The sequence below is a fragment of the Rhinolophus hipposideros genome, assembly GCF_964194185.1.
Source record: "Rhinolophus hipposideros genome assembly, chromosome: 22".
Lineage (NCBI taxonomy): Eukaryota > Metazoa > Chordata > Mammalia > Chiroptera > Rhinolophidae > Rhinolophus > Rhinolophus hipposideros.
In genome coordinates, this window is record NC_138068.1 from 18,651,165 (window position 1) to 18,676,727 (window position 25,563).

Sequence of the window (25,563 nt, forward strand, 5' to 3'; positions counted from 1 at the left end):
GTTGGAAGACCACACATTAGATAAACACTGACTCTAGCACGCAAAGATACCTAGCTAGGTTCTGAAAATAAAAGGATGGATTACAAGCATGAGTAATTCCCAATCTCTTCCCTCTCCCCCCCACCGCCCATTAATGTTCCTCCACAATGTTTGTATAACTCTCAGGCCCTACTTTTGAATCAATGGTAGAAGAGAAGTTATTACATGCTGTTTTGCTTGAAGAAGAGATATCTCCTAAGGAGGATCAAAGTTTCATTTCAGGGCTTGACCTTAGCCAAAATTCAAGGACCATAGACTAGATTGGATAAGTATGTCTTTGAAAGCCTTCCGTGAGCCTAGCATTGTGTTAGGCCCTGAGGGATTCATAGAAGAAAAGCTAGATATAACCCCTACCTTCAGAGGAAAGCTATGGACACACACAGAAAACTGACAATAGCATGTGTAAGATTGAGACAACCTCTATAAAGAAGTTTCTAAAGTGTTATGGGACTCGCATGAGTGACATGGTGAAGAAGCAGCAAAGGCTTCACAGAAGAAATAACATGGGAGCTGGGACCTGGAAGGATTTGGATGGGCAAAGAAGCATTTGGGCAAGGGCCTTCCACTTTAAGGAAGTGATGTAAGCAAAGATACAGGGTTTTCGAAGTCCATTGTTTGTTTGGTAAAGGTGAATGGTCTGAGGTAGCCAGAGCAGAGTCTGTGATAGGGAAGTTGTGAGACTGAAAATGTAAGTTAGAACCAGTTTGTGAGTGGTCTTGGAGTCCATGTTGAGGTAATGGGAACTTGAGTCTATAAAACCTTGGGAGTTGCTGTTATGAAAGCTGATAGTAGTAAGTTTTTGCTATGCCGAAGTTAAACAGGAAAACCACTTATAGACTGAATTCCAAACAGACTAAGAGGGTTGTAGTCATGGTAGGCCTAGGATAATCCATTCTCCTGATGAACCCTCTTACTCCGGGATTTCTAGGTATCTGGCTGAGTTTTGGAGAACGCTGGAGGTGGAGCTGCCCAGTACAACCTGGATTCTCTGGAGGCTTCTGAGGAAGCTTCAGAAATGCCATAACGTGCCCACCCAGGAGAAGATGGCCTATGTGGCTGTTGCTGTAAGCCATAGAGCTCTGTCCCTCTAACTTCAGCCTGCCATTCTCCCCTCTTGAGATGACTGGCCCAACGCCCCATCTAGAGAGTGTTTCTTTTGGTTCCTCTCAAACTTTGCTTCTGTCATCCAAATATAAACCTGCAGTGTTTCCACCAAGGGATTGACATGGAGCTGAGGAAGGTGAAGGAATCAGTATAGTTTAATATGTTTTAAACATTCCTTTGTGCTTCAAAAAATATGTATCATCATAGTTAAGAGTAACGCAAACTCATGAAATGGTTCAGAACCATTTATTTAATTATCAAGTTTTCTATTAGTGAACATTTTGACAGTTTTCAAACTTTTGTCATTGAAACAATGCTGGAGCAAAGAACCATGCAAACATAAATTCTGTTATACTGTACATACCCAATTATTTTCTTGGGCTAAAGTCCATTAAAGGGGAACTTCTAAGTCAAAGGCTGGGCTTATTTAAACTTTTGATAATGTTCCCAGAAGGTGGCCATCTACCAGTCATGTATGAGAATGCCCATTTACCCACACCCTCACCACACTGCACATTACCAGTCTTTTCATTGTTGCCTAGCTGATAGGTGAAAAAGTAACATGTTTTAATTATAATTTCATTATTGGTGAGCTTGGCCACTTATATTTCTTCTTTTGTGATTTGTCTGCTCATGTCCTATACACCAGTGCATCTCAATTTTAATGTGCATGCAAACCATAATCATTTGGGGATCTAACTGAAATACAGTTTCTGATGCAGAAGGTCTGGGGTGGGGCTTGCAATTTTTCATTTCTAACCAGCTCCCACATGCTACTGGTGTGTGGCCCATCCTTTGAGTAGTAAGCCTTTACATTTTTTTCTTACTGATATGTAAGAACACCTCATATAGTAAGAATATTGCATTGATGCAAATACTTTTCCAGGCTGCCATCTAACTTTGTTTATGATCACTTTTGCCCTGGCTTTATATGTGTACGTGGTCAAATATGATAATAGCTTCCTTTATAGTTTCCTTCTGGAAACTCCTTGGTAATTTTTAATGATCACTCCACACCTCCTCCATTTCCCCCTCACTTTCACGTCCCTGCACCGAGTACCCCTACTGTTCTGCCGGTGGGATAATGGAACCAGAAGGCATGTTCTGGTACAACAAGAAATAAAGCGACACTAAGGAGTAGGGCTAGCGTTCAGCTCTGCTGTGTGTCTTTTCTCCCACAGGCAACAGATGCCCTTTATGAGGTGTTTGTGGGAAACAGGCTCCGAGCAGCTACGTTCCGACTCTTTCCTCAGCTTCTCATGACCCTGCTCATCCAGGTTCATCACAGTGTGGGCCTCACTATGTCTGATGTCGCCATCCCACGTGGCCTGTACACAGAACAGGAAGTGTCTTCAGAGGTCACCCCTGTGTGGTACTGCCCATTGTGATTTCACTGACCTTAACTAACAATAAGCATTGGGCAGTCCCAGCTGTAGTGGACACAAGGATGGCCAGGATGTGATCCCAACTGTGGGTGGGGCTCACAGTCTGCTACCCCATGAGACATCAAGATGGCATGCCCAGAAATTATTCCGGGCTCTCATTGGTCGTCCTTGGTTTTATTGGTGCCAAGGTAAATTAGACAATCTAGGTCCAGATGCCCTGCAGAATAATGTGTGATACCATGCCTGCCCTTTCTGGGTAAATCAAGTAGAGACAAAGACAAGTGAAACAGCCTTAAACTCACCTCCAAAGCCATACTGATCCACAATTGAACAATTCCTCATGTCTGCTTTATTCCAGAGAGAGAGATTTTTAGTTCCCCGTTAGGGTCTCAGTAGAAATGTCTTAGTGTTGCTGTTGCACAGGGATTTCTTTCAGAGGAAGTGCTATAATGTATAATATTTAAGAACACCTGCCTAAAAGTCAGGAGAACTGAGTTCGAATTCTCATTCTTTAGCTGTGTACCCTGGGCAAATCTTTCTGTTTATCTGTGCCTCAGTTTCCTTATCTATAAATGAGGTCAAGCGTGGTGCTTTTCCAGGACGCTTCCAGCTTTAAGATTCTCTGATGTTGTGTCCAGGATACTAGTTCAATAAATAGTTTTTAGGAGGTAAACTTTATGCAGTATAAATGGTATCTAAATAAAGCTTTTTTAAAAAGCAGTGGGTATCACTTCAGTATCCCATGTCATTTGTTATATCATAGGTTTATTTCCAAATCCCAGGGAAACAAAACCTAGTTAGATTTCTTTATGCCTATAATTTATTGAGGAGCCTTTCAAGTTATTAGAGTATTCAGTCTTTTGGGAAATCTAGAAAGAAGAGAATGACAGTCCAGTAGCTATCAATGCATGGCCCTTCTCAGTGAGAGCAGGGAAATTGTGTGCTGGTAAGTTGGAGGGACCTCTTCTATTCACTTGTACTGTTTTTGTTTGATTTAGCTTTGCTATACAGGCTACAAAGACCCTCCTCCTCAGAACACAGTGCTGGCAGGAATTCGACATCATGGAAAAGCATAAAGGATGGACCCTCCTGGCAGGAAAAGATTGTCATCTTCAGGGAATATCTCTCCTTGCCAAGTAAGGCTTCCTTGTCATGCATACCTGCTCTAACTCAGCATTGTTTTCAGGTAGTCTTTTTCCCTTTCAGTTATCACAGAAGCCAAGTTTGGATAACCTCCTTGTCCCAGGGTGGACAAAGATCCATAATACTAGGCAGATTTTTCAGAAGTCCTGGCCCTGCCATACCTTCCTGTGCAACTGAAGCTGAGCAAACACATCAAAGGGCCCCCAGCCCTGGGGAAAATGCTGTCTATTTAGGAACATTTCTAAGAATTGTTCTGTCGGTGTTCTGTTTTACAGTGCATTGCTGGAAAGAAATCACCTCCTCGCACATAAGGTCATGTACTTGTTAGTCCCTCTCCTTAACCGAGGGAACGATAAACATAAACTCACGTCTGCAGCTTTTTTTGTGGAGGTAAGACTCACTGTTTGGAAGCTGGATTTAGGAAGCCTATAAAGCAGCAGTTCCTGCCTTCTTAGGCCCTATCCAACTTAGTGAGAGGCTGGGATCCATTTCAGACGTGTGATAGAAATAGTTTCAGATTCAAGCCAATTGAAATTCTTCTTTCCACGTATTCATTATTCCTTATGTACTTACAGTGTAAGCGGTCACCTTGTAATGTATGTGCTGTCTAGTAGAGATTTCAAAGGGAAATAGTTATTTTGGACTTGGTGGGAAGGTGGCTCCTCTCATGAAAAACGGCGTAAAGGTAACTTCTTTGGCTGATTTCTGGGTTTTTTCAGCTTCTCCAGAGTCCAGTGTCTAGGAGACTGCCCAGCATATACTCCGTTGCCCGCTTGAAAGACTGGCTACGACATGGAAATAATCTCTTTAAAACTGTTGCCCTAAAGGGACTGTGCTATCTCATCAGACACGGAGAGATGGTAGGAGAGGCCGCAGAACACTGATTCTTAAGTCACAAAGAAAACATATCCCAGAAAGACACTCAAGAAACTGTAACAGCGGACGAGGAAAATTGGGTAGCCTGAGTGCAGGAGTGGATGGGAATACATCCCTTGTACCATTTGAATTTTATACCTAGGAAATATGCAAGTACACACTAGTAAACATTTAATGAAATTAAAAGAAATAAAAAGTCCAAGTCACAGATATTCATAATATTTGAAACCTGCAGTTTGTGTAGGAGGTACCCTCATTATCATCACAACCCGACAACATTTGGGTGTCCTTTTATGCCTCATACCATCTTACCTTATCATTTAAGACAAAAATCACTGACATTCATGTTGAAAGCTCATTTTCCACAGGCCTCGCTAGAAACTAAACCTAGGTCAGAAGAGTAGATTAACCCCTGAGGCTTTAATTTTATCACTTCAGTTCTATATTTTTTAAAAAAATGTACACACACACAAACTCACTCACACACACACAGAGGGTGCCAAAAAAATGTATATACATTTTAAGAAAAGAAAAAATCTATTATAATTGTAATACTCAATATATACCGATAACAAAAGATGAATGCAAGTCACGTTTGACTTCTGCAATTACAAGAGGTGCTCAAAGTGGTTACCATCAGCATAATTTTAATAGTTTTCTTCTTTCTTATAACGTGTATACCTTTCTTTGGCACCCTCTGTATATATCTGGAACAAATTCTGGTTGATTAGATACATGAATATTGGTTGGCTTATTCTATGTACTTTTTACATGTATGTTTTAAACTTTAAATCCCTAAGACTGCTTCCTTTTGGGAGTTTCAGAAGAGCAGAATCCCAATAGGAGGACCCTAAAGGGTCTGTAGTCAATTTCTGCTTGAATTCCTGCAAGGAATCTTTAAGCCTCTGTTTGAATACCTTTCCTGCTGGGAAACTCGCTGCGACCTGAGCTAGCCATTCCACTCTCTCGCATTGTGAAGAGAACAGTTCCGTACATTAAGCCCAAGTCCACATGACTGGACCAAGCTCAGCTGGTCCCAACCTCACTCTGCTCCCTTCTCTACATATCAGCTCTACCAATACTGAGAGAGGGCAATCAAACCCTCTTCACTTCTGTGTTCTTGACTAGCCAGTGCTACCCAAAATTCAACAAACACCAGGTACTGAGTAAGGTGGGGAGCCCTGCTTTGGTACCAGATGAAGTGCTATCAGGAGAGATGGTGATGCTCTTCCTTTGGGCACACAGAGGGAAGACATTAAGAGCCTGTTGCCATGCATCGTAGACCTCTTATGTGAAACCGACGAGAAGATTGTTTTGTTGGCCATCCAGATACTCCTGCAGCTCGTTAGAACCATGGATTTCCCTACCGTGGCTGCCATGATGAGGACCCTGTTCTCCTTATTTGGTGATGTAAGACAGTGAGGGGAGAGACTTTCCTAAGGGGAGGGTAACTGGCATCACAGCAGATAAAAGTCGGGATAGTAATAAATACACTATTTTATATAGTACTTTTTATGTTCAGAACACTCAGATCTCCTTTCTTAAGACCCTTTCAGGTAACCATGATGATAGTAAGGGGTAGTGATGTTTTTCAGATTTAAAAAACAAAAACAAAACAAAAAACCTGAGACATAGAGACTTGCCAAGGTAGTCCTCTGCTTCATGGGATGGGGATGGAGTTTTATAAGAAAAGACATTATCTGTCCTTTCAAAGAAACAATCGAGATGGTGGACTATACATATGCAGTGATAATTAAGTTCGTGAACTGTTGCAACGATGTTGCTAACCTTTTTTGATATCAGAGGGATTATTCATTATGAATTTGTACCAACTGGACAGTTAACCAAGTTTACTATTTGGCAGTGCTGAAAAGCCTGCATAAAAAATTTAGACAACCTGAACTTTTCGCCAACAATTCATGGCTCTTGCATCATGACAACGTACCAGCTCACACTGCACTGTCTGTGAGGGAGTTTTTATCCAGTAAACAAATAACTGTATTGGAACACCCTCCCTACTCACCTGATCTGGTCCCCAATGATTTCTATTTTTACCCGAACATAAAGGAAATATAGAAAGGAAGACATTTTGATGACATTCAGGACATTAAGGGTAAGACGATGACAGCTCTGATGGCCATTCCAGAAAAAGAATTCCAAAATTGCTTTGAAGGGTGGACTAGGTGCTGGTGTTGGGGTATAGCTTCCCAAGGGGAGTACTTCAGAGGTGACCTTAGTGATATTCAGCAATGAGGTATGCAGCACTTTTTCTAGGAGGAGTTTGCGAACTTAATTTTCTGACCTCTGTATGTCCCTATCCCAAATCGCAAAGATTTTTCAAAGAGAAAAGAGATTTTCAAAATTTTTCAAAGAGAAAAATCTTCGCGATTTGGGATAGTGACATACAGAGGTTGGAACCACGTCCTTGGAAGAGTCAAATATGCATGGCTGGGATTTTGAATTTCAGCAAAACAGCTGTGTGAATGGTTAATACCTGTATTAGGCATACGGTATGATGACTACAGGTGGGACTGTGCCCCTTTCTCACACTTGTAGAGAGAGAGTAAACAACAAATCGTGCAAAGCAGCACATCTTGCTATCTCCAAATATATTTGGTTTATTGCCCTCAGCTACCTACAGCTAAATAGCCTCGTATTAGGATTGGCGTTTCAACCAACCTAAAGCTCTTACAAGTTAAGCATGAACACTTCCCTTTGAATATTCCCTTCATAGGTGAGACCTGATGTTCATAATTTCTCTGTGACCCTCTTTGGAGCCTGCATAAAGTCTGTGAAACACACAGATAAGAAGAGTATTGAGAACCAAGTCCTGGGCAGCTTGGTCCCACTACTTCTATATACTCAGGATGAAAATTACGCAGTAGCTGAGGTAATGCCTACTATCAACTTCTTTCTGGATTTTCCTTCAAATCCAGAGACAGATCTGCAAATAAGAGTTCCTGTCTTTGAGGGCAGGGACTTTGTGGCATCATCTTTATTCCTCGTTTTCTCTGGTACAGGCTACCTTTCAATTATTTTGCCAAAGTGAAATATGGGGGAAAAAACTTACTCTTTCTGTATAGCAATTTGTGGCCTTTTGTGGGTAAGAACGAATGTATGACACCTTTTCGTAGCCCCACCCCAACATTCAGCCTAGCACAGAAACTTAGATACAGTACCCAATCCAACAAACTCTTACTTTTTATGACAATGATAATATTCTTTTATCTTTCTTCTTTCATTCGGACTGTCTCTTGGCCTTGAGACAAAGAGATTTGTATTGAGGCTAAGTCAGCAATAGTAGCTTTTCTGACAATTTGAAGAAAGCTCTATCTTCTGAATCTTCCAGGAGTTTCTGTCTTAAGAGTTGTGGGTGGGATGTCATCATCTTTAGTCCTGTCCCACACCTCCAAACCTGTCCATTCCAAGGTGCTAACTATAATCAGCAGTGACAGCAAACCAGGGAAGTAGATTTAGGCTTCAAGGAGGCTGGGAAAATGCTAAAGCTCTCACCTATCTATGCTCCTTCTTACGGAAATGAAAGCAGGTTCAGAGACAGGATTGAAGGTTACAGTGGACCTTGGCACCTTGTTATAGGGGAAGTTTTATGGCCTTCCAGCCATAAATATGAAATATTTCAGACCGCAAAAATACGGTGCATGGGAGGCATTCTAAGAGTAATGCACAGAGAAGAGGCCCACTTAAAAAATAACGGAAAAAGAGGTCCACTTGCTAAATTTTGCTCAAGTATCTGGATTAGGAAAGGATCAATACTCTCCAGAGATCCTTCCAAGCCAGAGATTCCACAAGGACTGTGAGAAGAGGAACTATACTTCCCTGTGTAGAGTGACAGAAATATGACAGAGGAGAAACAAGTGGGCATAGGAGCCCTATCGCTAGATCGTGGGGTAGTGGGAACTCCTGTCCAAATCTGTGGTGTGGGTATTATATCTGAGAGCTCTCACCTTTGCCCTAGACCCATGGTTTCTACACCCTCCCCAGAACCCCACAGGTTTTATGGATCCCCTTTAGGGACTGTCTGGGGAAGGGGATAGAGGGCAGATTCGGGTTCTCTTCCACTCTTCCCCTCACTTCAAGCAGGGTAATTCTGAGTTTATTAGCTTTTCATATTGGACTTTAGCATTAGTTTTATTTGAAGGAAGTTTACCTCAGCTAAAAAATGGTTGAAAATACTGATCTCTGATAATCCTCTTTACAGGAGTGCAGGCGGGTCCTAACTATCTGTGCCCAGTTCCTGAAGTGGAAGCTGCCCCAAGAAGTGTACTGCAAAGGCCCCTGGTACATCCACCCTAGTGAAGTTGGAACAATCTGCAAATTCTTTGTATGTGAGAAATAATGGCTTTGTTAACTCTAATAGGCTAACTTTTTTTCAGATGTAGTTTTTAATCAGTCGTTGATATCTAGGAATGGTCTTGTACTGTGAATCTATAGTTCCCTCCCAACTGAGTCACAAATACACTTTCTATTACCACCCTGGTGAACTCTTGGGACCCCCACTATCCTTGGTCCGGCTACAGGGTCAAATTGATAGTACATACTCAAGTAACCACTTGTGGAGTGAAGTAAAAGGGAGGTACGTGTTACCTTTATAATGATCTCTAATGCTTCCCATGGATTTAGTGGTTTGTTTTACCCTCCATCAGAGCATGTTCAGGGAGCTCCAAGCAAGGGCTGCCATGCTGTTGTAGGCCATGCAGCATGGTGGCAGCTGGCATCCTTTTACCTCAGAACTTGACAAAGGCTGCTGTGCCCAATCTTAGGGGCAGGCTTGGGCCAGGGAAGCCTCAGGGGGCCCATCCATCGTTTTCTAAACAACTGACTCTAGAAGCACTGGGATCCTACTGTGAAGACCCTAGGACTGACACTGCCTGGGGCTCTTCCTTCTGTGTAGCCTATTCAGGTTCCCGGATGGGCTCCTCTGACCAGACTTAGAGGGCTAGGAAGCCCCACAGTACCCTTGTGTCAGGCTTTCCACCAGGGGTTCCTTCTCTGACCTGCAGCCAAACCTATAACTGATGCACTGATGACAGTATTCAGAGCAGGAAATTCAGTGCTCTCGGTGGATAAGACTACAGATTATCCATGTTAAATCATAAGTTCTATGAGAACAAATTCCTGTTCTCGTAAACCCGAGGTGCCTATCCCTGTGAGATATCCACTGAGAGGTGGATTCATTCATCCAATGAGCATAACACATCCAATGTGCAATAGGCCATGGAGAACTCAATAATGTGCGAACGATGAACACTTCCTAAGGGGAACTTGCAAGCTAGTAAGGGAGATAAAACTTCTGTGGAACAGTAAATAGAAACTCAAGGTGGAAAGTGATACATGCTGAGAGAGGAGTACTTGCAAAATGCCCAGAGCAGGATTAGGTCAGGAAGACAAGAGCTGTCAGGGAAGAGCTCGTAGGGAGGCAGAGCTCAAGGTGGAGCTTACAGAACAGGGAAGAGTTAGACACAGAGAAATGAAGACAGATTCAGAGGCATTGCAGGTACAGTATGCAGCATGAGTGGGTGTGAGCAAGGTGTAGTCAGAGAATTTAACTTTGTCTAGGGGGTTATTGTGGCATAACATTCATTGAGCAGCTGTAATTATTTCAAGCACTGTACTGTATACGTATGTCTGACAGAGTCCCTGAGTCTGGAAACTACAGCGAGGTTGATAAAGATAGTGCTGCTACTTCACTCCTTTATAGTCTGACTTTCTTTCCCCACTTAGGGAAAAAAATGCAAGGGGAAAGTTAACATCCTAGCCCAAACCTTGATGTTCTCCAAGAATGCAAAACTTCCTATCAGAAGAGCAGCAGTCTTGTTTGTAGGTACAAAGAAAATCTTTTCATTTCCACAGACACTTTTATCCTATACTTTCCAAAATTGTGTTGTTGAGTATCCCCATTCTTTGTGACAATGACCTTGAAAATATCTCCTTGGAGAAAGGGGCTAGGGTATCCATAGGTAACTGTCAGGCGCTTGGTAAATCTGGTTTTTCGAATCTAATTATCACAAGGCCAGTTTTACCAGCTGCTCAAAGCCAAAGCCAGATCACAGACTCACTGACTTTATTCTGCATTTAGGGCTCTTTTCGAAGTACATGGATCAGAATGAGATCAGGGTGAAGGGGACTGACTGGATAGAGGATGGTAAGTGGTAACACACTTGGGTTTGGGGTGCCCCACATTTTGGAAGGTATCTGAGGCAGTGACTGCGGGCAGGCTCTGTGGCAGAGATGAGACTCTGGAAAACAGAAAGCCTGACTTTTGTGGTAAATGGAAGCCCATGGAGACTTCAGCTGAATGATGGTCTCATCCTAGTCCAGTTGCCTCTTTAGGAAAGAACATCACCCTATTTGTCTGGGAACCACCTTTGATGAATTGTCTCAGGGACCATTCCTGAACTTTGTCAGGAAATAAGATATTACCTAGAAAGACTATCTCAGTAAATTATGATGACACCTCACAAGTACCAGAGATGACTGCACTACTATTTTCTATAAACGGTTGTCCTGTAAGGTAGTAGGACTTGATAATAAAGATGTTTTATAGTCACATAGGCAACCAATCATGCAAATGTTTTTTTGAATTGTCAGTGAGTGAAAATTTTCTTTGAGGACTCAAATAATTATTTATCCCCACTTAAGAAGTAGTCTTACAATTAAAAAGTGCCATGTATGTACTTTGAGAACCAAATTAAAATCCTGAGTAATTCACTGGTTTTAAAATAAAAATATATAAAATAGCCAGAAGCAAAAGCTTACTTCAGAAAGATCATGCTGCTTTTCTCTAAGATTTCCTACTTCCCAACAGCTATCAGAGGCAAAGAAATAGGCAGTCATGTAGATTATTTTATTCTATGTGATAGGATTCTATTCTATGGTTGATTCCATTTAATTAAAAGGAAATTATTTTTTATCCAAAATACTGGGGAAACATAGTTCCTTTTCTAAAGTTATCTGTGTAGAAGATCTAGAACATGTATATAAATTATATACATATATATTAGGATGAACAATATGGGGTGGCCAGTTGGCTCAGTTGGTTAGAGCATGGTGCTAATAACACCAAGGTTGTCCATTCAGTCTCCGCATGGGGCACTGTGAGCTGCGCCCCCCCTTAAAAAAAAATTATATACATATATATTAGGATGAACTATATAAAACTGCCATTTTTTAGGGCAAAAACAGTCAAACATCAGCAATCTCATGTGGCTCAATCTGATGGAATAATTCCACCCTCTCCCTTCCTTAACAGTAGATAATCTGTTTTAGAAATAGGATAGAACACCCTAGCACTCTTTTTTGAACAAGTTTCTGTCATTTACCACAACTTTAAGCAAATTTAAACAAAAATAACAAAATTTACAATATCAATTTAAATTAATTTCATGACAGTAAATTTCAATTCCTTTGGATTCCAAAATTGATGCCGGCTCCCTCGTACTCTGAAGAACATGTAGACAGATCTTAATGCATGAACTGGAAGAAACTAAAAACTCATAAAATATTCCATTTTGAAAATAAACACGATCAATTTAAAGGCTAAAATGCTACTGAAGAAATGAAAAGCTCCAAACAAGAAGCGGTCCTGAGCATTTTCGAGACCTTGGAGAATTAGAAATTAAGAAGAGAGCCTTTTCTCATATGATACAAATACAGATCCATAAAGTAAAAGAATGATAGATTTGTCTGTGTAAAAATTTTAAAAACCAACTTTGGAAAAAAAAATTAACACAAAACTGAAAAAAAACAATAATATGGGGGGATATATTTGCAACATGATAAAGGGTTAATATCCTTAAAAAAATAGGTACTTTCTCAAAAGAAAAGTGGGAAACAATATGAACAAGCAATTCATAAGAGACAAATTGGCCAATAAATATATGAAAAATATTCAGTATTACTAGTAATCAGAAGTTTGCAAAACAGTGGTGAGATATTAGTATGTTTTCCAGTCCAAATGGCAAAGATTACTAATTAATACTCAACATTGATATGTTAAGAGAAAACTGACATTATCATACACTGTGCAGGTACGAGCATAAATTGACACAACTTTTTTATAGAAACGTTTGGCAATATGTATCAAAACCCTTTAAATAAACATATATTTTGACTTATAAATCCCACTTCTAGGAATTTAACCTATGAAAATAAGCAGAAACCATTAAAGGAATGTTCATTTCAGTGTTACTTAACATAGCAAAAATGGGGAAACATCTAAGATTAGAAACAAGGAAATTAGTTGAGTGAATTATAGCATATCCATATTGTAGAATCATATGTAGCCATGAAAAATATTGTAGGAAAAAAGGGAGTAATGATTTAAGAGTAACCTCTTGGACCAACACAGGAACTTAGAAATTGACAGTATTAGACAAAACTTAGCAGATCCAGATAATTTGACTTTATGTAGACTACCTGGCAGTATGATTACTATAAAGGAATAAAACATTCGGCGACTCAGAAATGAGTTTTGTAGGTCAAAATTGGAACTGATCTACAAATGTACAAACTTTCAGACACAGGCTTGGAAAAAGTCCTTCATCTCGGCTGCTGTAATCATGGTGGCTGTTTGGTGTCAGAACCAGTGATCATTTCTATTGATCTTTACCTCCAACCTGGGTTTTCTTGCCACTTACATAGATCTGAGAGATCTGCTGAATGACCCTGAGCCCTCTCTGCGCATCATCGCCTCCCAGGCTCTGTTCCGAGTCCAGAAGGTGGAGGCTGACCCAGATCCCGGGCAGACCGTTTGCGGGTGGAGGAAGCTTTTGCGTCGTCTTCCTACCTAGAAAATGCAAGGCAAGCAACATCAGGTAAAAACTAATCCTTTCAGAAACCAGAGAAGCAACTAGTGCTGCTTTTTCTTTTTTTCTCTTTTTTTTTTTTAAGACTTAAAGCAATGCCAGCATGAAGCTACCTCTACCCATTCAGTTATCTCAGAACCTATTTTTTTGCTGTCAAACTCTTTAAAGAATTTGATTATGTAGGGGAGAGCAGCTCTTGTTTCAAATTGGCAGAAATAGTGAAAATCTATTTCTGAGTATTTGAGGCATGCCAGACACCCATAAAGTTCTAGTTTGATCAACATTTCTGGGACAGCTTCAAAGGAAATTTTAATTATTAATAAATGTTATTGTTGCAGTGTTTGTGTTGTTGGCTCTTTTTTCAAGGCCCAGTCTACTTGTCAATGATCTTAATAATAAAGTAACAACGAGTTCTTATAATTTGATATTGATATATTTTTATAAAATTTCTTATGGCCTTTCACCTTTCTCTCTTTCCCTTTCCCTTAAAAACCTTCCACTGAAATCTATGTAATTTCACTAACAATTGTCACCCCAATAAAAAAAATAAATAAAAAATAAAATAAATAACCTTCCAGCAATAAAAAACTTCTGAAGTGGTGTATTGCTGTCTATCCCAAAATATGGAGGTTTCCTCTTCTTCCCTCCTACAACTGCTCCTTAAATGGATCTAGGATGGGAACTATTATTTGTTGAGTACCCCCATTGTCTGCTTTAAGCTTTGATGGAGAGCATTTTCTTGCAAGCAGAAATTTTCTGAAAAAGAGATTAATTTGTACTGGATGAATACTTTGATAAGCTGCCTGTAAAAGGGTGGAAAACCCCCCAAGAGGCATGCTAGATTAATTAAAAATGGTCACTGTTGGTCTAACTCCCAGGCTCTTGTTTGGTGGAGGAACAGAGAGCCAGAGCTGAACTATTCAGGGCAATGGAGAGGCCTCTTGACGGTGGCATGGGAAAGGAGAAAGGAGATGAGGCAACTGGCACATGAAAGATAGACACATCCAGTGGGAACTGCATGAAGTTTTTGTTGTAAATCCTTATCACCCCGTCCCCCCATCCTTTCTGCCAAGACATAATTAGGAACAAATTTCTCCATGATGCATAGTGAGGTGAATGTTTTGAGGGATGTGACAGCATGTCAAATGTGGCTTCGAGAGGATCCCTGCTCAAGAGAGGTCTTTGTATTTGGGACTAAATCAGGAGTTTTAGCTAAAATGGAGGCCCCAGCTGCTGATGGACTCCACCATCACCCTCGAGCAGAACCAAGAGTACACCTTGAGGGTGACCAGTGGATGCTAAGCTTGCACATTTCAGTCACATGCATCCCTCGCTGCTTTCTCCGTGGCCTCCCAGCATGCGTCCAGCTCTACTCCACTGCGTGCAACTCCACTGTCCATTTTGTGGGGTAGCCAATAAAAAGGACTAATACTTGGCAAATGCTTACAATGAGCCAGACTCTAGGGATATTACATGATTAACTCTTTCAATCCTCATAACTGCTCCATGTATTTTATCTCCATTTTGCAGATGAGGAACAGAACCTGAAAGGGACTTGCCTGAGGTCACACAACCAGTAAATGCCAAACTCTTGTCTGGCTCCAAAGCACATATGGCCGGTCTCCTCTGCTCCTCCAATCTGATCTTTTCCCTCTAATGTGGAAAAGGCAGATTTATTCTACTGTTCATCTCAGTTGCTGAACTCATGCCCCAAACGCTTATATTCAAACAAATGTTATGTTATTGAACCTCAAATAATGAATACAAAGTTTGAGCACCTCTTACCTAAAAGTTAGTGTACCTCGCTTTATTTTTTTAATGGGATTATAATGCACATCCTTCACTGTGGAGAGTGGAGTCACAGCAAAAAGTGGTGGTTTTTCTTGAGAAATATTTTTTGAGTCCTTGGTTTGATTTCATGAACTATCCCTGTCTCACGGAAGAAAACAGGCCTCCAGTTTAGGATGCAGTTGAAATCTCTAGTGACATATAAAATGTTGAATAAATGAATCCTTTCTCTTTACTCCTATTCGTGCTAGAGTCCCTTTCCCTCGAGGCAGACTTTTATTTTTTGAGAAATACCACCAACAGGGAGTAGCAAGCACAATGCTTACTTTATCTTATTTATGTTTTATGTTAAAATTCACAGAGAGAAGTATCCATTAAGAGACAGAGGACTGCTCTTTACTGAACTACCTCAGCAGTTTGGGAAGGGCTGAAGAAGTACTTAATAGTGATTATATTAACAAGTCTATTCCAAATAGCTCCATTATTTTTATAGAAAGCTCTCTTCAGAGATAGGTTTATGTTTTTATGGAATTTCAAAAATTCACAAAAGTCTCTGGACATTTAATTTTGTTATATGTTGCAAGAAAAGTTCAATATAATTGAGTATTATTTTGGCTTTATTTTCCTTATATACTATTAAAATGTATTATTCATTATCTATTACTGGCCCAGCTGTGTCTTTATTTTTTTAGCTTTTCGCATTTTAAGATTTGAGTATTGCTTTCCCTCCTTATACTGAGAAACCTATCTTACAAGAAATGTTTTTTTTTCTCTTATTGAAAGATTATACTATCATGTAAGTAAAAGATGGCATTGGGGAAGGGAAGAATCTCTCAGGCATCAGCCCTGGCAAGTAAAAATACACTAGGTACAATTGTAAAATAGGTGAAATTTCTCTGCCAGTTCCAGGGGAACCTCCTTCCTTCTCCCAGATTCTAGGCTTCATGCTCCTTTTTCTAGCTCTCCCTCTCAGGAAAGGATCTGGTGAACTCACTATTAGTGTAAGTGATTAATAATGCTAGATTTAATAAAGTTAACTCTTCCAGAGATTTTTGTTCTGTTTTGTTTTGAATTTTTATGAATTTATTTGAAAATGGACAACATATGCTGGGGAGCAAAATCTCAAATACTCTTGAGATTTTTGCTTTTTAACAAAGTAGAATTTTTAAGCCAAAGGTATGAACCTCTAATTGCGAAATTTTAGGCATTACCGAGCAGGACGGAGAGAGGAGGTATTGGGAGATGGGGCTGGAGGTGATGGTGGGATCATGAAAGCCTTTGAATATAAGGCTACGGGCTTCATAGCGGAAATACACTCAATCACAATTCTATCTCGACACTGGGCTGATGCTTGCCTTACTATCATTACCTGGAAAACAGGTGTAACACTCCTCTGCCATGTGCACAGGGCTGTCATGAGGGCTAAATACAAGAACGACTAGGAAACATCTAATGATGATTGTCTACATTTATTTATTTTATTATTTCGTAGATGTGTCCTCAATGCTAAGCTGCCTAAATTTGATTGAACTGGTAATAACGAACCCCTGAAGAGTTTTGAGAAAGTGACATGCTAGAAATGCTGCTTGAGAAAAACTAGACTAGTAATAAATATAAAATGGGTTGGAAGAGAACATATAAAATGTTGAGACAGCTAGAAACCCGGTGGAGGAGGAATCCACAAGATTTAGTGTAGAGGATGAAGGAATGGGGTGTCAGTGATCACACAGAGGACAGCATGGGCTGGGTTTTTTTTTTTTTTTTGGTGAGTGTAGCAGTACTGTATATTGAAAACTAAAGACATTGTTCAGGTACCATCCAAAACGGGGGGTGGGGGAGAGGCCAGTACTGTTTAATTCTGCTTTAAAGGAAATAAGGGAACTCAGGAGTATTTTCCTTTTATCTTGGCTTCATTTGCAAGGCCTGTACTTTCTAATAATTCAATTCAGGACAGTCTGAGAATGACGACATGGCAAAAGGAAAAACCACAGAAGCAAGTGATTGGATGTAAAGGGTAACAGGTCAGGTGAATCAAGAGATTGGAGGTGAAAATGCAAGACTTTACATAGACAGGATATGACTTATTCAGAGTCCAAGTTGAGAGTCCAGATTCAGCCCCGAAGAGAAGAAAACAATAATGTTTAATGTTTCTCAGTTTTTGTTTGGTGGATGACCTTTGAGAGGTGTTTCTTTTGTTCTTGGATCATGTTCAATTGAGCCATGCCTCTCAGTTTGTATCTGGATGATCTGAAAGTAACAGCAAAGGAAGAATCAGGATCTTGCACACAGGAGACACTCAGTAAGCGTTTGTGGAATGAAGAAATGGTTTTTAGGAGTTAGTACGCGTGAAGTGGGAAAAGAATCAGGAGGATCAAACCTAATAGCAGAGAAGAAATGGGCTATAATACATATACAGCAACTCACTGAAATCCAAACCATCTCTTTAGAGAGATGAAAAATGGGGCAATGAGTCCCTGGTTTTGTTGGTTTATCATCCCTGACAGCCATTTCCTTTTGTATTGGTTTCTTTTCAAGGCCAGAATCATCCTCTGCAGTTCAAATCTGGATAAAAAAAAAAAGAGATTGATTAGTTATGGCAAAAAAACCTGAGGCTTCTTAGCTCTTGTGATCTTGTCCAGGACCCGCTGTGAAAGCCAGGATTGCATGCGGAAGACTCATTTTTTTGTGTTTCCTCATCCTAGAAAATACCCTTCCCTTTGCCTCTCCTCCACCAAACTTCTTAAAGAAAAGTTTTTACTTTCTACTTCAACTTTCTGACCTTCCTCCCCTTAGCCTCTTGGCGATAGTAATACGGCTTCCAGCCCCAGTGGGCTAAAGAAAACTGCTCTGGCTAAGGTCACTAAAAATATATGAATGATAATATATGAGGTTTTTGAATTCCTCATCCTATTTGAATTCTCTGCAGTGTTGGACTTATTTCCTGACCTCTGAAATACTGCTCTCGTTTTTATAGCTCTCTGGCCAGTGTTTTTTTTTTCATTCTCTCTCCAAATTCTGCCCATCCCCGAAATGCTAGTGTTCCTAAAGATTCTACCCTTAAGTCTCTTCTCATGCCATCACTCCCTCATACGAACCTGCTCCCTTTGCTTCATGTACTGCCTGAATATTCCCCAAATCTTTCTGTCTAGGCTGTGTCCCCACTCCTGGACCGCTCTCTTAAATAAATACAGTAGGTTTATTAGGAAACAAATGAGCCACTGCAGAAGGACTTGCAACCATCTCACCTGCAATAATCCTGACATCTCTTTGCTGATAGGAAAGGAAGTTAGGATTGATAAGCCGTTACAGACCCTTGGGCACTGGAGATAGACCTGGTTCGGTTTGAGTTTGAGCTTTTGTGGGGAGTTTGAGTTTTTCCTCATTGGAGACCCAGCTTGCAGCTGGTTCCCTAATCCTAAAAGGCCACCTTCCGGAGTCCAATAGCCTCTCCTTAAGCTTCCTGCACGTATCATAAACACAGCAGTTCTAGAACTGGTCTGATCCCTCTGCTTGCACTCTCATAGTTCACAGCATCACCTTTCACCCTTTTGGCCCAGATGGAAACGTGGTACAGGGGCTCCTTCCGCATCAGCAGTGCCCCCCTTCAGTTCTAGGCCAGAGACCTGTCTCCAGGTTGGCTCTTTCATATACTGGACCAGTCTTCTGCCATCTCCATACCTCTAGTCTCTACCCCACCCAATCCATGTGTCACACTGCAGCCCGAGGAACCTGTCCAAACACCGATCATTCACCACCTTTCATTAAAACCTTCACTGATAATGTCCAGGCTTTTAGTGGAGCACATGAGGGGCTTTGCAACCTACCTTGCCCTGTCTTCCATTTCCATCTCTGGTGACCTCTTCCCTCATCCAAGCAACAATGGGCTCTTTGTAATTTTTCAAATACAACATGCTAAGTATTGAGTACCAACTACCAGTCAGGCGCTAGTCTAAACTTTGGAATATAGTGAATGTGAAAGGAAGGCCCCTGCTCTCATGCAACTCACATTTGAGTAGGAAGAGCCCGTGAATAAACAAGATAACTTCAGATAGTGATAAGATACTCTGAAGACAAACGGGGTTGGGGATAGGGTCAGCTATTTTAGGTACGGTGCTCAGAGATGGCCTGAGAAGGCCACAATTAGCCGTTGAACTTGAATGATGAGGAGAAGCCAGACAAGCAAAGATCTGGTGTAGAGTATTTGGGGCCGTTTGATCAGTGTGTGACAAAGGCCTTAACGCAAGAACTTAGCTTGGTAGCTTGGCAATTTCAAGGTTCCAAAACAAAGCAGTGAGGCTGGACCTTATGACATACCTGGGAAGGGAATGGAGAACATGAATGAGGCCAAATCACATGGGGCCTTGTGGCCATAGAAAGGAGCTTGGATATTTTAAAGGCAAGACAAACCTATTGAAGAATTTTGAGCGAAGGACTGACATGCTCTGATTTACCTTTAAAAAGATCACTCGGGCTCTTCATGAAGAGGGGGTTTTGCTGGAGCAGAGGGTAAGCTTCAAGGCCAGTTCCATGCCCTCAGGCTTATGCTCAGGCCATTCCTAAGACTGGAAAGACTGTCTTTACCCGGACGGTCGCCAGCGCCCAGGGAGCGGAGAAAGCACCTCCTTACTGCATTTCTTAGTCCAGATCAAGCCTCATTTAGCGATCAAGACATGGTGTCGTGCGGGGAACCCTGCTCGCTGCGCCATTTGTCGTGCAGGGCGTCCGGCGGGGTCTCAGCTCCCGCTCCCCACATAAGAACGCAGGACACGGTAAGGCCAAAAAGGAACACCCACGGCGCCATAGATAGGGGCGTCAAACCAATATATTCTCGCTGGCGGTTGGCATCCGCCTGTCTGCAGTCCGCTCTTGCTAGCCCCCATTTCTTTTGCTAGTGTAGCCACAGCCGTTATATTAGTGGCCAATGGCTCACTGGTTACAGCTGACGGCCAACTAGCCACAGCTGCTGGCCATCTGATCACAGTTGATGGCCATTTACTACCCGAGCCAGCACCTTTCTATGTGAGGCCGAGAGCCTGGAAACTGTTTTTTGGGGGCTTTGTCCCCACACATGGCGAGGTGTCTCCGGCCATCCTTGCTTCACCAACCCTTCAGTCATTCAACAGACCACTCACTGGGTGCTGGAGTCACTGAGGAGACTCCAACGAGCCCCCATTCCCAACCCCTACTCCCCCGCTGTCAAGGGACCACTTTTTTCGGTTCCCTACTCCATCTCTAACACAAGGGGTAAGTCTCAGACTACGTTTGGCGCCACGAAGCAGTAACAAACCAGGTCCATGCGTTGGCGGGACAGAGGAGCCTTCTTCCTAAGATGAACAAGGCCACCTAGTAATAGCCCCAGCCCTACCCCATACCCAAGAGCCGCGGAGACAGGAGTGGCGCCGCGGGCTTCGCGGTAGCACATGGACTACAACTCCCAACAGACTCTGCGCGCGGACGGCTGATCCCTCCGCTCCCAATTTGTCCCGCCAGCTGTGCCCACAGCTGCCTGCCGAGGGCCAAGACCCGGTTTTCTTCCAGCACCCGAGGTCCGTCTTCTAATCACATTTCCTGCGAGGGGCCGCTGGGAGCCCCGGAGGAGGGACGGACTTTTTCCGACTAGAACGCGGATGCAGACTATCGTAGAGACGTCGCTCTAAACCGGCCGATTTTCGCGCGCTTTGGCGCGGGTAGTTGTGGGTAGGGCGCCCAAGAGGGAGAAAGGAGCCGGGGGCTGTGATTGCGCCGCCCGCCGGGCCTGGGGGGATGTTCCAGAACAATCCCCACGCGGAGGGGGCGACGGTGGTGGCCGCGGCCGGGGAGGCGCTGCAGGCCCTGTGCCAGGAGCTGAACCTGGACGAGGGAAGCGCGGCCGAAGCCCTGGACGACTTCACCGCCATCCGGGGCAACTACAGCCTAGAGGTGAGCGGCGGCAGGTGGGACGGCGGGGCTCGACCCTCGCCAGGCCCCACCTCCGCCCCGCCCTCCCCTCCCCTACCCTAGGGGGCGGTGGGAGTTTCCCCACCGAGAAGGGTCGCCGCCCAGCCGGGCGCTGCGGAGCGCGAAGCTGGAAGGGCGAGTGTAGATCAGGCTATCCTTTTTTTTTTTTTTTTTTTTTTTTTTGAGGCGGGAAACTGAAGTCCGGAAAAGGAGGGGTTTGCCCAAGGTCACACGCCACTCAGGGGGTCCCATAGACTCCACCCCGGAGACGTCCCCCCGCCCCCCGTCCTGCCAAGCGCCACAAACGTCACGTTACTGCCTTTAAATCTATTACAAATAATGATAATCTATCACTATAATGATAAAAGCTAAAGTGAACCAGCCGTGTGCCAAGACATCACTGCCCAGCGCTTTAAACGTGTCATCCCGCTTAGTTCTGGCTACAGCCTCTGGAAGCCGGTGTGTGATCCCCGTCCTCCCAAGTGAGAAGCCGAGCCCCGGACAGGTTACGTTACTGGCCCCGGGTCACGTGGTTGGAGCCGGAGCCCGACTCCTCGGGAGTCGGAGCCGGTTCACCTCCCCACCCTGGCGCCTCCCCGGGGCGGAGGTGGGCGGCGCCCACTTGGAAGCCAGTGTCCGTCCGTGCGGGGCTGCCTCCCCGCTCCAGGTGCCTCCTCTCTCCGATGGGGACACTGAGATTATCCTGATGCTTCCGCAGGATAAAAGCCCGAGATCTGGCCGTGCTACGAAATAAATAAATGTAGACAATCATCATTAGATGTTTCCTAGTCGTCCTTGTATTTAGCCCTCACGACAGCCCTGTGCACGTGGCAGAGGAGTGGTACACCTGTTTTCCAGGTAATGATAGAAAGGCAAGCATCAGCCCAGTGTCGAGATAGAACTGTGATTGAGTGTTATTTCCGCAATGAAGCCCGTGGCCTTAGATTCAAAGGCTTTCGTGCTCCCAGGGGGGCTGGACTCCAACGTAGAGTGCTCCACGGACTCACCACCCAGTGAAATAATTAATTGATGGACTTAAAGGCAGAGAGCTGGAAATTTGGAGTTGCGTGTACGTGTCTATATGTAAGGGAAAAGTACCCAAGACTCTTGGATGTCCCCGGCGTAGGTCTGGGTAGACTGGGTTAAAAACAGTGATCTGCATCCATGGGTAACGTGGCGGGAAAGCTGGGGAAAGAATAAGGAAGGTTATGAATGATTGTCTCAATGAAAGCAAGTGATTTTTAAAAGCCCGAGAAAGCATCTCTGACATCCCAGGTCCTCACTTAGTCTCTTAGTGAATAAGCATTTACTGAGTGCCAACTGTAGTCAGGCCATTAAACTACGCACCTCTTTCCGATTCTTGAATACGCCAAGCTTGTTCCCACTTGTGTGCTTTCTCCATGCCATTCCCTCTACTGGGAAACTTTTCCCTCACCGACAACTCCGGGGAAGATTGAACAGCTAGATCTCCAGTTAGGCAGAGTTGATCGGGACCTCTTAAATTTTAGATTTAGTAAGCCCACATGTGTGGATTAAGATTTCATGAGTGTTGATTCTATCCACAGTGTTTTATTTTCCCTTTTTTCATTTTTGTTTGTTTTACGGTGAAGACTCTTGCAGTAGGCATTTTCGTATATCTGCTGCTTCCTAAGACCCCCCCCCCTGCAGCCCGTACGCCTCTCTAGTCTACCTGACAATCTCCTGCATACATTTTCCCCTTGCTCTTCCCCTGCTCTCCTTACATTTTGGTGATTTACCACTTACCAATTTTAAGTCTCCCTCTGTGAATCCTCCCCTGACCTCTAGTCAAAATTATACTCACTACACTGTATTTTCCCACAACACGTTATTTTCATTTCCTATAGCATATATCTGATCAATAATAATAATATCTGTTCTTCTTAGCGCTAGACTTGAAGGTTGAGGTTAGAAACTGTTTGTATTTCTAAGATCTAGCATCAAGGAATTAGAATAAATAATATAGGGAAAAAATAATTCCAGTACTTAAATATTCTTCATCTTAGTGTTGTTTTCATCTAGTGCGTGTATACAAAGGCTCTATAATTCTTGGATACTGTTTCCAAATAATTCATTACTCAAGGCTTCCAAAAATATACAGCATTAAGACTACCTGCCTCATTTAATGCCTCAAGCAAATAAGACTTCTCACTAGTTTAATGTAGGAACGCTGGGTTTTAGTTTAGCTTTATTGACGGCCACCCATTTCTGTCCACCCCTTTCGGATTATTGCAATCTTTTTATCCTTCTAGAGTCTAGTCTTAAAGAGGATCTGTGGAACAGTAATAGGAACAGTTATATGTTACTCTGTGAGATTTGTGTCTAACTCTTAAATTTCACGTATAGTTGAGCAGTGAAGTCATGAAGTGATTCTAGCTTGGAGATAGCTCCAGTCTATGTCAGGATTAAGTGTTCAATTCCCAAATGTCACCTTTTTTGTAGCATTGTAAATTGAGATATCTGCTAAGATAGACATCTATACTTACTATAACATTTTAAAGATTGGGGTAAATAATTCCCCAAATTTTTACCTTATAAAAATGAGTCTCTTTTATGTTGTGCAAGATAGGTATTAATATTTTATGTGTGATTCCCTTGTCATCATTCCACTCTGTTCTTACCTTTCTCTGCCAAACTGGTTAAAAAAGAAACATGAAACTAAAACGGTAGAAAGGGGAGCAGCCGGATGGCTCAGTTGGTTAGAACACGAGCTCTGAACAACAGGGCTGCCTGTTCGATTCCCATATGGGCCAGTGAGCTGTGCCCTCCACAGCTAGATTGAAGACAGAGCTGCTGCTGAGCTGTCAGAGAGGCGGCCGGATGGCTCAGTTGGTTAGAGCGTGAGCTCTCAACCACAAGGTTGCCGGTTCAATTCCTGCATGGGATGATGGGCTGCGCCCCCTGCAACTAAAGATTAGAAACGGCGACTGGACTTGGAGTTGAGCTGCGCCCTCCATAGCTAGACTGAAGGACAACGACTTGGAGCTGATGGACCCTGGAAAAACACACTGTTCCCCAATTAAAATTAAATAAATAAATAAAATGGTAGAAAGGAACTTCAGCATCATCAAGGCCGTGACTGGTGTTTTAAAATCGAGAAAGCTCATGCTGAGAAATTTTAAGAGAACTCTTTCAATAATATTAGATTTGAGGTATAGGTGAGAAATCTGTCTTTGAATGAATTCTGATTTAGCATGTTACACAGGACTGAGAGTAAGAAGTTTTATACCCATTACTGCAACCAACTAAGCTTTATGACTTTTGGCAAATATCTTTACCTCTCTGGCCTTTGATATACAGAATGAAAATTAGAACTGATAATTCTAAGGTCTCTTCTGGTTCTAGAATTCAAGCATTTTAACATAATATATTCATTTTGCTGTTTGTCTTTTGCCTGGCAGGGAGAAGTTATACACTGGTTGGCATGTTCATTATATGTTGCATGCCGTAAAAGCATTATTCCCACAGTTGGAAAGGGTATCATGGAAGGAAATTGTGTTTCACTTACCAGAATACTGCGTTCAGCTAAATTAAGGTAAAGCACTTTTATTTTTCAAATGTATTTTATAAATCCTAAATTTAATTTTAGAATTTAATTTCTCTTTATTTTAAATCATTTAACTTCATTCCATTCTAAGTTTGTTACCATATAGATATTCTTTCCCAATTCTCCACTGCCTTTCTTAAATTCTGACTTCAACCTGAGGCCTCTGTACTAAACCTTTTTTGTCTATAATTTTTCATTAATTTTTTTTAAAATTTGAAAATAATTTCAAGCTTTCAGAAAGTTGAAAAATAAAAGCACAGAGAGCACATATACCTATTCACCTATTATTTTATCCCATTTACTTTCTCATTTCATCTTTCTCTCTTAAGTAATATTTTTCATCAACCACTTCAAAATAAGAAGTGTACATTATAGTCCTTTCCCCCTAAATACTTCACTGTGTGTTTCCTTTAGTAGCTACAGTACAGTTGTCAACTCCAACAAAGTTAACAGTGATACAATAATTTAGTCTATCATCTTTATTCTAGTTTTATTAGTTGATCGAGTCATAAGTGGTTTTGTGTCCTCAGTATATCATCTCTGGAGGCACATGATATCCAAGTGCCTGTCATTAGTGATGTTTTGATCATCTGCTCAAGGTGTTGTCCAGTTTCTCTACTGTGTCCTTCATGTTTTTTCCCTAGCAACTACCAGGCCATCCGTGGGTCCTGGCTATAGCTTCTACTTGCTCTTGTATCAATCATATGATACTAGTTGCCTGGATACACAAAAGAAAAGGAGTGATCCATATTTAGATAGTTGCTAATGTTCTCTGTTGCTGGGTTTTTTACCTGTGACAAAACTATTTGAAATTGCTGTCTATTTGCTATCCTGGGTATCCAGGATAGAAGAGAAATACACTTTAAAGCCCTATCCAGGGAGGGCAATTATGTTTCAGTTC

At 42.2% G+C, this 25,563-nt stretch overlaps 2 protein-coding genes across 3 annotated transcripts in view; both read left to right on the forward strand.

The window, feature by feature from the left end:
• MROH8 (maestro heat like repeat family member 8) overlaps positions 1–15,075 on the forward strand; it is a 45,978-nt gene extending 30,903 nt beyond the window's left edge. The window contains exons 13-24 of the mRNA XM_081033860.1: positions 968–1,103; positions 2,325–2,515; positions 3,527–3,664; positions 3,947–4,061; positions 4,391–4,531; positions 5,793–5,957; positions 7,282–7,437; positions 8,767–8,889; positions 10,290–10,389; positions 10,645–10,710; positions 13,209–13,381; positions 14,903–15,075. Of these exons, the coding sequence (XP_080889986.1) occupies positions 968–1,103; positions 2,325–2,515; positions 3,527–3,664; positions 3,947–4,061; positions 4,391–4,531; positions 5,793–5,957; positions 7,282–7,437; positions 8,767–8,889; positions 10,290–10,389; positions 10,645–10,710; positions 13,209–13,357 (1,480 nt within the window). The 3' untranslated portion in view covers positions 13,358–13,381; positions 14,903–15,075. The remainder of the gene's footprint in view (positions 1–967; positions 1,104–2,324; positions 2,516–3,526; positions 3,665–3,946; positions 4,062–4,390; positions 4,532–5,792; positions 5,958–7,281; positions 7,438–8,766; positions 8,890–10,289; positions 10,390–10,644; positions 10,711–13,208; positions 13,382–14,902) is intronic.
• Positions 15,076–20,831: 5,756 nt separating this feature from the next.
• RBL1 (RB transcriptional corepressor like 1) overlaps positions 20,832–25,563 on the forward strand; it is a 51,965-nt gene continuing 47,233 nt past the window's right edge. For both annotated transcript variants that reach the window (XM_081034292.1, XM_081034291.1), the window contains exons 1-2: positions 20,832–21,079; positions 24,517–24,650. In XM_081034292.1, the coding sequence (XP_080890418.1) occupies positions 20,924–21,079; positions 24,517–24,650 (290 nt within the window). In that variant the 5' untranslated portion in view covers positions 20,832–20,923. The remainder of the gene's footprint in view (positions 21,080–24,516; positions 24,651–25,563) is intronic.